The sequence below is a fragment of the Schistocerca gregaria genome, chromosome 8 (genome assembly GCF_023897955.1).
Source record: "Schistocerca gregaria isolate iqSchGreg1 chromosome 8, iqSchGreg1.2, whole genome shotgun sequence".
Classification (NCBI taxonomy): Eukaryota; Metazoa; Arthropoda; class Insecta; order Orthoptera; family Acrididae; genus Schistocerca; species Schistocerca gregaria.
This window is the reverse complement of record NC_064927.1, coordinates 326275945-326290507: the sequence shown is the minus strand read 5'-3', so window position 1 is coordinate 326290507 and position 14563 is coordinate 326275945. Positions and strand designations below refer to the sequence as shown.

Sequence of the window (14563 nt, the reverse complement as noted above, 5' to 3'; positions counted from 1 at the left end):
GGATATTTTTCTGGCTGGGTAGCAGAATTTTTTAGCATCATATACTTTGTGATCATCGACCCTGATCTTAAGTTTCTCGCATTTAACATTTCTGCTACTTCTCATTACATTCGTCTTTCTTCGATTTACACTCAGTCGCAATTCTTTACTCATTAGACGTTTCATTCTGTTGAAGAAATTCTGTAATTATTCTTCACTTTCACTTAGGATAACAATTTGAGCAACGAGTCTTATCGTTGGTATTCATTCAGACTGGATTTTGGTCTCGCTCTTGAAACTTTCTCTCATTTTCGTCAATGCTTCTTCGATGTATAGACTGAACAGTAGGGCGAAAAGACTAAATCGCTATCTTACACATTTTTGTTTTTATCGGAGTACTTCGTTCTTGGTCTTCCATTCTTATTGTTCGCTCTTTCCTCTTGTATTTATTGTCTATTACTGGTCTTTCCCTATAGCCTATCCGTATTTTTCTCAGAATCCTGAACATTTTTCTGCTTTTTACGTTGCTGAACGCTTTTACCTAGTCGAAAAATCCTATGAACGTGTCTTGAATTTCCTTAGGTCTTGCTTCCATTGTGGACAATAGCATTCCTTAAACATAAGCCTAGCAGACTCGCGGACTGGACTCAGTGATAAACTTTCGGGAATTAGTGGTTAGAACATTATGTTCATACCAGAGCCCAGCAACCAATATGCCTACCTTCTCTGGTTTCTGCTCTTTGGCAAGAATTTCTGCACAGATGTTCAGACGTTTAACTGACAGTGTGCCCAGTACGGTTAAAGCTATTATAAAGATGAAGGGTGGCTACGACCCACATTAATATCTACCAATAAGTGTCCAGCTTCGTTTGAGCGGAAAATACATATCTATCCCTACTGGTTTCATGGAATCAGAGCAGCATATAATTTAGAGAGCAGCGAGAAGGAGCTGTCGTGTTTGAATATGCTCAAGTCAGTGAAAAATGGTTTCAGACCAGAGAGGGATTGCTGCGTTGAGGAATGCCGTTTCGTCTCACCCAGTTTCTGAGCAAACGTTCGAAACGGAACATCATTCATGACTAGTAGGAAACGGCTATCTGGCAAACGGCCATTGGTCACAGAGAGACAAACCGCTGCACTTTTTCATTGTGCCAGACGACACAGAAACCGGAAAGCAACTCGTTTGAGAGACGTGGTGTAGTCTAACGAATCGCCTTTTTGCCTCCTTTCAGTTGTTTCACTGGATCGATGCGTTTACGCCATAGTGCGTGAAGAGTGTAGTTCAGGCCGGAGTTGGTTCTACGATGTTTTAGGAGTGTTTTACCAGCCATGACTTGCATCTATTTTTTCAGAGCGTGAACCGGAGTTCTCGATGTCTGGACTCAAATAAACAAAAGATCTGCAGTGCAGTGTCTGAGCCATTGTGTTGGCGAACAACTGCCGCATTCAGTTTAGAACGAGCTCACAAACTGCGATTGTGGTTCCGCAACAGCTGTAGGATACTTCGGCACAAATGAAATTTTGTGCCAGACTGGGAATCGATCCCGGATTTTACGCTCGTTGCAAGTGGTCACCTTAACCAATTTTTTAGTTTATTTCAATCAAAGTAAAGTGAGCAATATGCAGGAAATATAGACTGATTGTTATTCTACAACGATTACTGCTTAACCCTTTTACTACCATTGGGGGTGTAAGTGTGGCACGACGGGGTTATCAGAGAACCTGTGGGAATTTGCTGCACATTATTACGATGTATCAATGCCCACTTCTGAAGCGAAGCCTGCTTATTCTTATAAATTCAGCTTGCACCTGTAAATTGGGCTGTGTGCCTGGTTCACTGTTAAACCTCTGCTCCGCTATGCTACATACTGTCGCATCGACTTAACCGCGTTTGCGAATAGGGAACAGAATGAAGCTGTTTGAAAATCTTGTAAGCAGGCTACAGTGGCGTCCACGCAACCAATTCGCGTCAATGTCTTCAATAAATTGCTCGTACGTACTGACGTTTAACAGGTACTGAGAAACTGTGATCCATAACATAATGACCACCTACCTAATATTCAGTATGTCCACATTTGACACGAATAACATTGGCGAGACATCGTGGCATGGAAGAAATGAGACCTTGGTAGGTCGCTGGACGGAGCTCCAATGACGTATACACTCGCACAAGTCACCTAATCCCTCTAAGAGCTCTGTCGCCACATCGCAAATGTGTTCGATCTGGTCCATGTCTACCGACCTGGAGGGCCAACACATTAATTGTAACTCACCACGGTGCTCCTCGAACCACTCCCTCACACTCCTGGCTTTGTGGCTTGGCGCAATATCTCGCCCAAAAATATCACTGCCGTTGGGAAACATGATCGTCATGTAGCGATGTTCGTGATCTGCAATCAGTGCACGAGACTCCTAGGCGGTCATGGTGCCACGCTTGAACTCCTCTAGACTCGTGGATGCCTATGTGAACGTGCTCGAGACCATAACAGAGCAGCCGCCAGCTTGTCTCCTCCCCGCAATGTAGGTGTCAGGGAGCTGTTCCCCTGGAAGATAAAGGATTCGCGCTCTCCCATCGGCATGTTGAAGAAGATATCGGAATTCATTATACTATGCAATGCTATACCACGGCGCCAGAATGCAGTGCCGGTGGTCACGTGACGATTTCAGTCGTAGTTGCCGATGCCATGGTCCTAACAACTGCACATGCATGGGTCGTCGGCTGCCGAGGCCCGTCGTCAGGAATTTTCGGTTCACTGTGTGTTTAGACATACTTGTTCTGTGCTCAGCTTTAAAGTCTGATGTTAGTTCCCTCAAAATTCATCGCCTGTTCTGTTTTGTAGTAGTCTTCCCAGGCGACGACTGTAATAAGGGGTGGCCACCCAAACCCAAGATGTCAGGACGTGCTTTCACCTGGGTTCCGCCAAGCGTCGAATACACTCGTCACAGCGCTGCTAGAATACCCAACAAGTCGTTGCAGCTTCCCAGATGCTCGTGAGGGGTCTCCGCGCCATCACAAACTGTCCTTGGTCAAACTCAGACAGATCGCTCAACTACCCATTCTACACACGGACAGCGTGCTCTCTGATACTACATGCACCGTGCATGTGTCTGACTAGATGTCATTCATCGCCGGGTGACGCTGCTTTCACCCGGACGGACTTATAGGGATAGTAGACCATTGGTCATAACATTCTGGATGGTCGGTGTAAAATGTCATTTAAAAACACGGAGAGATACTCTAAACACGGATATGTGCCTGTTTTCTGTATGTCATGTAGTTTTTGTTCAGATGTCGTATGAAATGCTTGAGATGTTAATGCATACCCTTGTATGTCCCACCTCTCTCCATGTTGCACATTCGTGAGGACGACGGTTCAATCGCGCGTCCGGCCATCCTGATTTAGGTTTTCCGTGATTTGCCTAAATTACTCCAGGGAAATGCTGGGATGGTTCCTCTGAAAGGGCACGGCCGACTTCCTTCCCCATCCTTCCCTAATCCGATGAGACCGATGACCTCGCTGTCTGGTCTCCTTCCCCAAAACAACCCAAGCTCTCTTCATGTTGGAAAGCGAAACGACAGGAAATATTTTTTGTTGTTGCTTCTGACTATGGCATTGATTAAATGACTATTCATTGACGTCTTCCATCCTGTGAGGAAACTGGTAGCCTGACTTTTTGTGCCTCAGATGATGTTAGGAAATAAATTTTTCGATATATGATGAGAGTTACTTCACTGAGAAACTTTTGCATTTCATAAAAGTTAATATAATTCATACCTTGTATTGACTGCGTAAATACAACAGCAGAGTATGCAGGTAAAAAATATAGTTTTAGAAACTATAGCCACGGATTTAATGCCTGAAACAATCCACTTCTTAAGTTAACCTTCGCAGTACCAAGGTGATTGGGGGGGGGGGGGAGGCAGGTACTTTATGCCCAGCTTAATTTAGTCACGTACTTTATCCTGTAAGATTAAAAATATATTACTTTTTAATGATTTCCTATACCAGATTCTTTTAACTTTTTTCTCTTTTTAAACTTAACCCAAAAGATTAAATCTTACAATGGAACGGTAGGCTACAACATTTCGAAACCTAACCGAAATTTTTCACCCTTGATGATTATACCATAAGAAATGCACTGTCAGAATTTTAAGTGCCAAGACGCATTGCAAGTATTTAAAAAAATTCAAAATCTGCCAACTTCACAACTCACCAGGCGGTTAAAGAAATTTACACCAGCACCGTAGCTGTATAGGCAGCTCACGTGCAACACGGTAAGCGCCTGGCTTTGGTTGACGCCTATTTCTGCTCGTACTCCAGAGATTATTTCCTTCTCCCTAGCCTGAATTGCTTCAAGTGCTTCACCTTTTCTATCTCGTCACTTATAACTTTCAATACCAAGCAGTTTGTAGCCTCGTGTGCTGCCGGAAAACCGGCACCTTGTGGTACTGACCGCGACATAATTACCGTTTATTAATTAAACAAACAATCAAACCTTCTACTCTGTCAGCATTTGTCACTACTTCTTATGCTTTCTCACCATCTCCGTTCCTTGCTCAACACGACTGCCAATACCAAATGGCCCAAACAAATACACATTCCCTGCAATTATAATACTCTGGTTTCGTGACAATACTTTTCAACACATACAACATAACAGTGAAATAAAATGAAATTAGGGTGTGAGGAAGACTCTTTACCGTAACACTATTACAATTCTTCTTACTGTGCCTGGGTGGCTTCCCTTAATTTATTTTATATATCTGAAAAAACATTTCATACTACTCGACAGCCACTGAGTTTCACCTCCTGGATCGCTGCACATGATTAACACCCCACATAAACTCGTAGCCATTGCTCGCGATAACATATTGACATCCTAGCATCCATCATCTATTTTTTACCACTGTGGATGAATTGCTAGTTCCTGCTGCACGCCCAAAACTAGTGGCAACACTAGAGAATTATTAGACATACAGGTTGATGTCCTGAAAGAAGTACTAGTGGACAAAGAGAGGGGGAGTAGTTAGCGAAGAGGGAGAAAAATATGGAGAGAGAGAGAGAGAGAGAGAGAGAGAGAGAGAGAGAGAGAGAGAGAGAGAGAGGAGACATTCGTAGAGTTCGTAAAGTATGCTCCATTCATTGCCACCACCTGGCATCATGGTATGATGTCTAAAGGTAGTCAGTAACTGAGGCAGGTCATCATAAAAATAGAAGTCGCCATAAAATTCATAAAATATTTACAGCTCCGCCAACCGTTCAGCGGCTAAGATGGACAACTATGGTCTTAAGGATCTTATTCAGAGACCGTATGTCAATTACGTAGAACAACATATGGAACAACTGACTCAAATAAATATGCATGGAAATAGGAAACACTTTTTTCCCCAGAACGCTTTATTCGATGAGACTGTGACATCAACTGTCAATTTTTTATTATCAGGTAACGTACGACGTTATCTTGTATCGTTGTCCGCAGGCGGAGGCTTTGTCAGTAGCTGCATACAGCTGCTCATGGATGGAGGCGAGTGAGCGTTTCAAGCGCGCTATGAGGATCCTCATCAGCCGCGCACAGAAACCTCTGATACTCACCGCTGGACATCTCTACCCCATCGATAAGAAGGCATTTGTCTCAGTAAGTTCATTTGCCTGACTGTTTGTAGTTATACTTAGCTTCCAAAAACGAATTCATGGTTCGATATTATCGAGAGGTGGAGGGATGGAGGATCACAGTTTGTTGCTAACTTCTGGCACATACCTAAATATAACTTCCCATCAGCCTTGTTTTTAACATTCTACCTAAGATTTTATTGTTGTAGAGTTCACTACGGTTTGGGAGTCTAATTGTAGAATCATTTTTTACTAATCAAATCGCCTTTGGTCTCGGGTTCAAACCCTGCACTGCTTAACTTTTGAATAAAAATAATCAGCAATGGTGTCCGAAAGATTCCGGTACAAAAATCACCCTCAAGCTGGAAAAATCCGGCCAAAAGAGAGTGGAAGAGAGGACAAAGGATCAGGGTACTCTCTTGCCCTTGGGCTGGGAAAGTACACATAAAAGCGGAAGAATCAGCAATGATCAACAGCATGAGGATGCAGAAGGGAATGAAATCCGCTGCACTATAGACACATAATGTGTATCCACAAGGCATGTGGTCTGTACTTGAAACAGTGTCATAATGACCTCTCCAATAGAAACGGTTCCAGACTAGTCCCCCATTCGGATGTCTGGAAGGAACTGCCAAGGAGAAGGTCACCATGAAAGACTGGAAAACCAGCAAAAGGATGGGGTTCTATGAGTCGAGGCGCGGCGTGTCATAAGTTTGAATGTGGTATAGGACACTAGCAAATCTGAAAACGGGAATTCTAGGGTTCAATCTAGATGTAATGTGGGTGAGCGTATTGAAACACAAAGAAGACAAAGATGTCTGGTCAGGTGAATATAGAGAAATATCAACAGCAGCAGAAAATGGCATAACGGCGTGGGATTTGTTACGAATGGGAAGAAAGGGCAAAAAGTGAGCTACTATGAAATGTTTTTCGATAGGTTTGTTCCCGTCAGCATCGACGGCAAACTAATACCGACAATAATTGTTCAGGCATACAGGTCGACGTCACAAGCCGAAGATGAAAATATAGAAAAACTATATGAAGATAATGGACGGGTAATTCAGAATTTAAAAGGAGATGAAAATATAATAGTTAAGGAGGAGTAGAAGAAAGGGTTATGGGAGAATGTAGTATTGGGACTATGAATGACAGAGGAGAAACTAATCGAGTTTAGCAATAAATTTTAGCTTGTAGAGCGAATACCCTGCTCAAAAATCACAAGAGAAAGACGTGTACTTGGCAGAGGCAGGGACATACGAGAAAATTTCAGTCAGATTAGATCATGGTCAAGCAGAGATTCCGAAATCAGATTCTGGATTCTATGACTTACCCAGTAGCAGATATAGACCCAAATCACAGTCTATTAGTGATGAAGAATAGACTGAAGTTTCAGAAACAAGTCAGAAAGACTCAGTGTCGAAAGAAGAGGGATACGGAAACACTTAGAAATGAAGAGATACACATGAAGTTTTTGAGGCTAAAGATATTTCCCTAAAGAGCAGTTCAGTAGGCAGCTCAATTGACATTACATCAGACATAAATCAGTGGACATAACTAAAAGGACAATCATTTTATCGATGGAAGAATGAAATAGAAAAATATTCAGGGATACGCAGGAATATAGAAACACAAATCGATGACGAATGAAATCAACAGGAAGGTTATTAAAGCTAAGGTGAAATGACGACATGACAAACGTGAAGGAATGGAAAATAAATGTAGGAGAAGAGATGTCGGAAGGACTGACTGAGCGTATCAAAAAGTCAAAATAACTTTCGGGGAAATGGAAAGCAAGGGTGGTGACATGAAGGGTGCACTAGGACTACCACTGTTAATGCAGTGGAGAGATTGGATAGATAGCAGGGGTACATTAAAGGCCCCTGTGACTGGGAAGAATTGTCTGATGATAGGAAAATAAACAGGAGACGACATTTGAAGATAGAAGGGATCCAGTGTTACAATTCAAAAGAACTTTGGAGGACTTAAGATCGTATAAGGCAGAAAGAGATGGATAACACTCCATCACAATTTCAAAAGTATTAGCGGAAGTGGCAACGAAACGACTATTTACTTTGGTGTGTAGAACATATGAGTCTCGCGATATATCATCAGACTTTGGGAAAGACCCGCACACAATTCCGAAGACTGTAAGAGACAACAAGTGCGAGAATTATCGCAGAATCAGCTTAACAGCCCATGCATCAAAGATTCTGACGAGAATAACGGAAAGAAGAATGGGAAAGGAAACTGAGAATGTGTCAGATGATATGTTTGACTTTAGAAAGGTAAACGCACCAGAGAGGCAATCCTTACGTTGCGGCCCATAATGGAAGCATGACTAAAGAAAAATCAAGACACGTTCATAGGATTTGTCGATCTGGTAAAAGCGTTCTATAATGTAAAATGGTGCAAGATGTTTCAAATTCTGAGACAAATAGGAGTTACAGTTATGGAAAGATGGGTAATAAACAATGTGTACAAAAACCAAGCGTGGACAACAAGAGTGGAAAATCAGGAACAAAGTGCTCGGATTAAAAAGGGTGTAACACAGAGATATAGCTTTTCGCTCAAACAGTTCAATCAATAAATGATGAGACAAGAGTTAAAGTTCAGGGTGAAATGATGTCAGTCGTAAGATTGGCAGACGACGTTGCTATCCTGATTGATAGTGAAGAATACAGGATCTTGCTGAATTAAATTAAGAGCCCAATGAGTACAGAATGGGCACTGAGACTAAATCAAAGATGAAAGTAATGAAATGCAGTAAAAATGGTAAATACGACAATCTCAACGTCGGGATTGGTTGTCATAAAGTAGATGAAAGAATTCCGCTAATTAGGCAGCAAAATAACTCATGACGGACGGAACAAGGTGGACACACAGGGAAGACTAGCACAGATAAAAAGGGAATCTGTGACCAAGAGAAGTCGACTAGAATCAAACTTTGCCTTTAGATCTGAGGATGAAATTTCTGAGAATGTACATTTCGAATATAGCATTGTATGGTTGTAAAACATGGCCTGTGGGAAACTGGAATAGAAAAGAATCGAAGCATTTGAGATTTGGTGCTACAGAAGAGTGTTGAAAAGTAGGTGGACAGATAAGTTAACCAATAAGGAGATTCTGCAGAGATTCGGCGAGGAAAGAAGTATACGGAAAACACTGAGAAGAAGAAGGGATAGGGCGGTAAGACATTTGTTAAGATGGCACGGTGTAGCTTCAATTTTACTGGAGGGAGCTGGAGAGGGTAAAACTTGTAGTGCGAGGCAGAGACAGGAATATATACAGCGAATAACTGAGGACATAGATTACAAGTGCTACTAGGACATTTAGAGTTTGGCACGGGAGTGGAATGCATAGCGGGCTGCATCAATCAGTAACAACACTGATGAATAAAAGAAAGAAAGGGGCTACATTAGTCATGGGATAGCAATATGCATGTATACAGATGGCGGTAGGCTCCAGTATATGTGGTATAAAAGCGCAATGCATTGGTGGAGCTCTCATTTGTACTCAGGTGATTAATGGGAACCGTGTCCGACGTGATTATGCCCACACTGTGAGAATTAAGAGACTTTGAATGCAGACTAGTAGCTGGAGCTAAATCGCATGGGACATTAGATTTCAGAAATCGTTGGATATTTCAGAATTCCGAGATCCACAGTATGAGGAGTGTGATGATAATACCAAATATAAGGCATTATGGCGCACCACTGACAACGTAGTGACCGACGGACTTCAGTTAACAACCAAGAGCAACGGCTTTTGCGTAGAGTCGTCAGTGCTGACAGACGACACAACACTGTGTGTACGAACCACAGACATCAATGTGGGTCGTATGAATGTGCAGAAAACTTTTGGTGTCAATGGGCTATGGCAGCAGATTACCATCGTGACTGCCTCTGCTAACGGGACGACATCGCCTGCAGTTCCTCTCCTGGGCTCGTGACCATATCGGCTGTACCCTAGACGACTGGAAAACGGTGGCCTGGTCAGATGAGTCCAGATTTCAGATTTCAGGTGATGATAGTGTTTGAATGTGGCGCAGATCTCGTGAAGCCATGGACCGAAGCTATTAACAAGGCACTCTGCAAGCTGGTAGTGCCTCCATAATGCAGTGGGCTGCGTTTACATGGCATGTACTGTGTCCTCTGGTCCACATAAACCAATCATTGATTGGAGGGGAGGAGGAAATTAGCGTTTAACTTCCCGTCGACAACGAGGTCATTAGAGGCAGAGCGCAAGCTCGGCTGAGGGAAGGATGGGGAAGGAAATCGACAGTGCCCTTTTAAAGGAACCATCCCGGCATTTGCCTGAAGCGATTTAGGGAAGTCATGGAATACCTAAATCAGGATGGCCGGAGACGGGATAGAACCGTCGTCCTCCCGAATGCGAGTCCAGTGTGCTAACCACTGGCCATTGATTGGAAATGATTATGTTAGGGTACGTGGAAACCACTGTCAGCCATTCATGGTCCTCACGTTCACAAGCAACTTCGGAATTATTATAGAGGACGATGCACTATGCCCCTTGGCCACAATTGTTAGCGACTTGTTTGAAGAATATCTGGACAGTTCCAGCGAATGTTTTGGCCATCCAAATCGTTGGACAAGGGACACAATTGAGAGATCAGTTAGTGCATATAATACAGAGCTGGAAACATTTTATGGAGAGCTATAGAGGTAGCATGGCTCAGTATTTCTTCAGGTGATTCCCAATTACTTATTGAGTTCGTGCCTCGTCGAGTTTTCACATACCCCGACCAAGATGAGGTCGGACACGATTTTAATATCATAATAACAATAATAACAATAACAATAACAATAGTAGCAATAATAATATTAATAATTTGTTTGTATTGCTTTAGCATAACTCCTAACAAATTATAATTCCAAGAAATACATACTTTGAAGAGCATACATCATAAAACTTAAGAAGTACATTAGTAATGAAACTGATGAAACAAACACGACAAAAAACATGAAACTGATGAAACAAACATGGCAAAAATCATTCAAATTTTGTTGAGTACAAAATCTTAGTTTGTGCTCACCATTACCAGTACTTTACTTCACACTGTGGATGTGTACACAGGTCTGCAGGCTATTTATTTATTTATTTAAACTGGACTGATTCAGGCCACCAGGTACTCTAACACATCGGACCATTGTTTCACACATACTGTGTTTCCTTACATGATAATTACCTAAGAAATAATACTTTTAATATGACAAATAATATTAAAATGATTTAAGTGTCTATAGTGTCAGTTTAGTTAAGTAATATTGAGAATAAAGTAATAATTCTGGTAGTACTTCTGCTACTGCTGTTGGTGTCACTAATATTGACAATAATAATAAAATAATAATAATGATGATGACAATAATGACAGAGGCAGACATAGAAGGAAGAGAAAACAGTTGTTTTTGATACAGCGAAACGGACGAAACAAAAAATTTAAGGAGACTGAACATCTAAGAATACTGGAAAATGAGGAATATCTGATTGGAAACAAGGATGTACAGTGGTAATGGGTGCGTCCAGGAATAGTGATAATAGGTATTGTTCCTTTAAAAGATACATCACTAATTGTCTTCTGAAAGTAGAGATGTTCTTCAGTTCCTTAATATAACGTGCTAGGTTACAGCAGAGTCGGGTCCCCTCAGAAGGACTTTGAGGAAATGTATGAATGGTGGAGTGGGACATAAAGCATTTTGCTCTGATGGGAAAGGTGGTCCTGCTACGTTTTTCGGACAAGAGAATTAATGTCTAGGAGAGAATAAATGGACAGTGTATGTTCATATGACAATAATGAAGACAAAGTGTATGGAAATCTGCGCGCTCGTCTGCACGCAACGAGGATAGCTGTGCGTATTGTGGAAAAATATGATCAAAGAGTCGGATGTCACAGTCATAACGGTCATAGGCCTTCATGACTCCTTCCATGCACCTTCAGCAATCCTGAGAAAAACCTCACTGTAATCAATGATTAGAAGTGTAAGTGCCAGTAGTTCATTTTTAGATCAAGAGGGAGAATCTTTCTATATATTTGTAAGGCATGAAGAGATGCTGATGCTTTCTTCCACACTCCAGTTATTTGTACAATCCAATTGTGATTTAGATCTATTACTACTACTAAAATTTTCGCTGAGGGAGAGAAGTTGGTATTTGTCCCAATTATGTTTAAGATAGGATTCCTGATGTTTCTGGCTAAGGAGCCCACATTGGGTTTTGAATTATTTGAATGATTTCCTGCATCCATTTGGGTAGTGCTATCTTCAGGTTTATTGGTTTCGCACTTACATTAAACTGGAGGTCTTAAGCGTCCATGTGGTAGTGTTAGAAGGAGAAAACGTTATTGATATACAATTAAAAGAGTGTAGGTCCTAGTACGAAACCTTGGGGGAATGAGGCTATGCGAGTGTGTAAGTAGTGGAAATGCTGTTTCTTTCAGTCGTTTCCAACAACTGTGTTTAGGAACTTCCTTGTATGGCTATTTTTATTCCTTACTGGAGCTTCTAACCCGTTTAGCTCTTTGTTATTCCATTTTCTGTGGTTTGATGTTTGTACTTATTTTCTCACAAACCAATGAGGATTTTTCATTGCAGCATGTACGATCATCTCTGAATTTGCGTCTTTTCCAGGCTGTGATATACTCTGCAGGCAGTCAGACCACATGTCCATTCACATGGGCGACACTCAGCCAAGCAAATAAAAAGTATCCTGTGTTGAATACAGTTTATAATTTGTTGAAAGACATGCATTTCTTGAAGCTCTTGGTTCTCATGATTTTTTACAGTCCACGTGTGAAAATTGTATGTAAATCCGTTTCATGCATTTACTTTAAAGGTATAGATCTATAACACCTGTAGTTCAGACGTTATTCAGAGTGGCTACTGAGGGCAGATTGAGGTCAAGAGTGGATGCCCTTCGGAGACCCATGGGCTATAATGAAACATTATTAATGAACCAAATAATTGTTATTCAACATTACGCAAGTGCTGCAATGATATAGTGTGCTATCCATGGCAGCATGGCATAAGTAGCATACACCCTGCCAGTAAAGCCTGATGTCAGCACATGACTGCATGGACGCTGCAGTGACGACAGGTATGGCACAAAGCTGCTGAGGTGGGATAGATGACAACAAGCAACAGCCATGCTGCCAGTGGCAGGCGATAACCCTGTCCTCAGTCACGCTGTGGCTTGCAGGCAGGAGAGCCCCGCAACAGTGGATCCTGCCCACTGGAGCTGAAGTGGGAAGCGGAGGCTCCACAATTTTTAGTGACGGAAGACCGACTGCTTGTCTGGTCCTGTAAGGTCAGCCACGAAGTGTCCCACTAATTGAAGGCGCGATTTTAAGACTATGACGAGTGGGGCCTGAAGATGCCATCAATGTAATGCCGAAACTGGTAGCACGTAGAAGTTCATAAAATAAATTAAATTTCTAAAATAAATACGGCAGCTGAAGAATTATTGTATCAAGAAACACGTTGTAAGCTCGTTGTCGTCCGCATCATCCCACGGACTGTAACCAACATATGTGCTTGAATGTGACCACAAACATCAGCAGTCTCGTCCTGAGTTGGTGAAGGTGTTGATCTTCACCGCACACACAATCTAGTAGATTCAAATCATTGGAATGTGGCTGTCATTGCTGTGGAGTGCCTGAAAGACATGGTTATCTCAGACGAAACTGGCCTACATCTGGTGTTGTGCTTATTTATGTCTTCATCCACATACTAGTACAAATTAGAATGAAAGGCACAACATGGTGGTTACGAAGGCTTACGTCCAGCTTGAGTGCCATCCATTGCGGAATGTGATCCTGAAGATCTGGATCTTCTTTCGTGAGAAATCACAACACATGCGTTTTGTAGGATGTAAATTACGTATGCCAAAATGCTCATCAATAACGTACATTTGAAGCCGGTTTCCTGGGACATACAGCGAGTATTGCTGGCTGGTTTCATACTAAACGATGGCAGTGCAGCGTCTGATGTTGGTCCATTCATAGCTTTCTTCGATCGTCCATCTTTCATCTTGTCTGAGACAGAGTTAGTTTTGCGGAGTTCCCTGATTAGCTTACTGAATAATGGGTAACTGGTGGTCTGTATGGTTGGCTCTGGATGAAAACCCCTGTGACAACGCGGGTGCTCCTTGCTCCTCATATCATGGTAATATTAATGCGTTTTCCTAGTGCAAACACCGCCGGTTTTCACGTCACCTGTATGCAAGAATGTCCAATGTTATTTTCATTTAAGTTCTTTGTAGTGGAACATTCTGACATATTGAAATTTCTTTTTATGTGTGTGATAGTACATTATGATAATTCATCTTATTGTAGATATATATGTCCAATGAACATTTAAATGATAGAGTACAAATTATTGATCAAATAGCATATTTATCAATCTATATATCTCCATGTTCATTAAGTCACCTCTCAGTATTAATTCACAAGGTTTTAAGTTACAATGTATTACTGAAAATAAATATACTTCTCTAGTAACATAACTTCAGACCATAATGTAACAGAGTAGTAATATTTGAACTGTGTCATTTTTATGACACACTGACTACAGTGCTTCACGCTGTCATTCACACATTCTAATCATTTTTCATCTCTTTTCCAGCTTGTAAATGCATCTTATTCATACTATGCACTTTTGAGTCAAACAAACAAACGCTAGAATCCAATCCAATGTTGTAAACACAAGCTGAAGAATCATGGGTATGATAAATCATTGATTATTTCATGTTAACATTTGAGGACATTTACACATAATATGTAACAATCATCCAGAAAAAAATTGTGACTTGATACATTAGATTGATATTACTACTCATTTCGTATTGGTGCTGTATAACTGTAAGAAAGAAATCATGTATGTTGAATTTAAATTACAAGTAGTCAGTTTGCAAGTTCCATTATACTTAGCAGCCAAATTTAGTGGGGTAGTACAGCCAGC

At 41.5% G+C, this 14563-nt stretch overlaps 1 protein-coding gene across 1 annotated transcript in view; it reads left to right on the top strand.

Annotated features, from left to right (window-relative positions):
• LOC126285171 (odorant receptor Or2-like) overlaps window positions 1–14284 on the top strand; it is a 94951-nt gene extending 80667 nt beyond the window's left edge. The window contains exons 5-6 of the mRNA XM_049984481.1: window positions 5461–5616; window positions 14228–14284. Coding sequence (XP_049840438.1) covers window positions 5461–5616; window positions 14228–14284 — 213 coding nt within the window. The remainder of the gene's footprint in view (window positions 1–5460; window positions 5617–14227) is intronic.
• The last annotated feature ends 279 nt before the right edge of the window (window positions 14285–14563 follow it).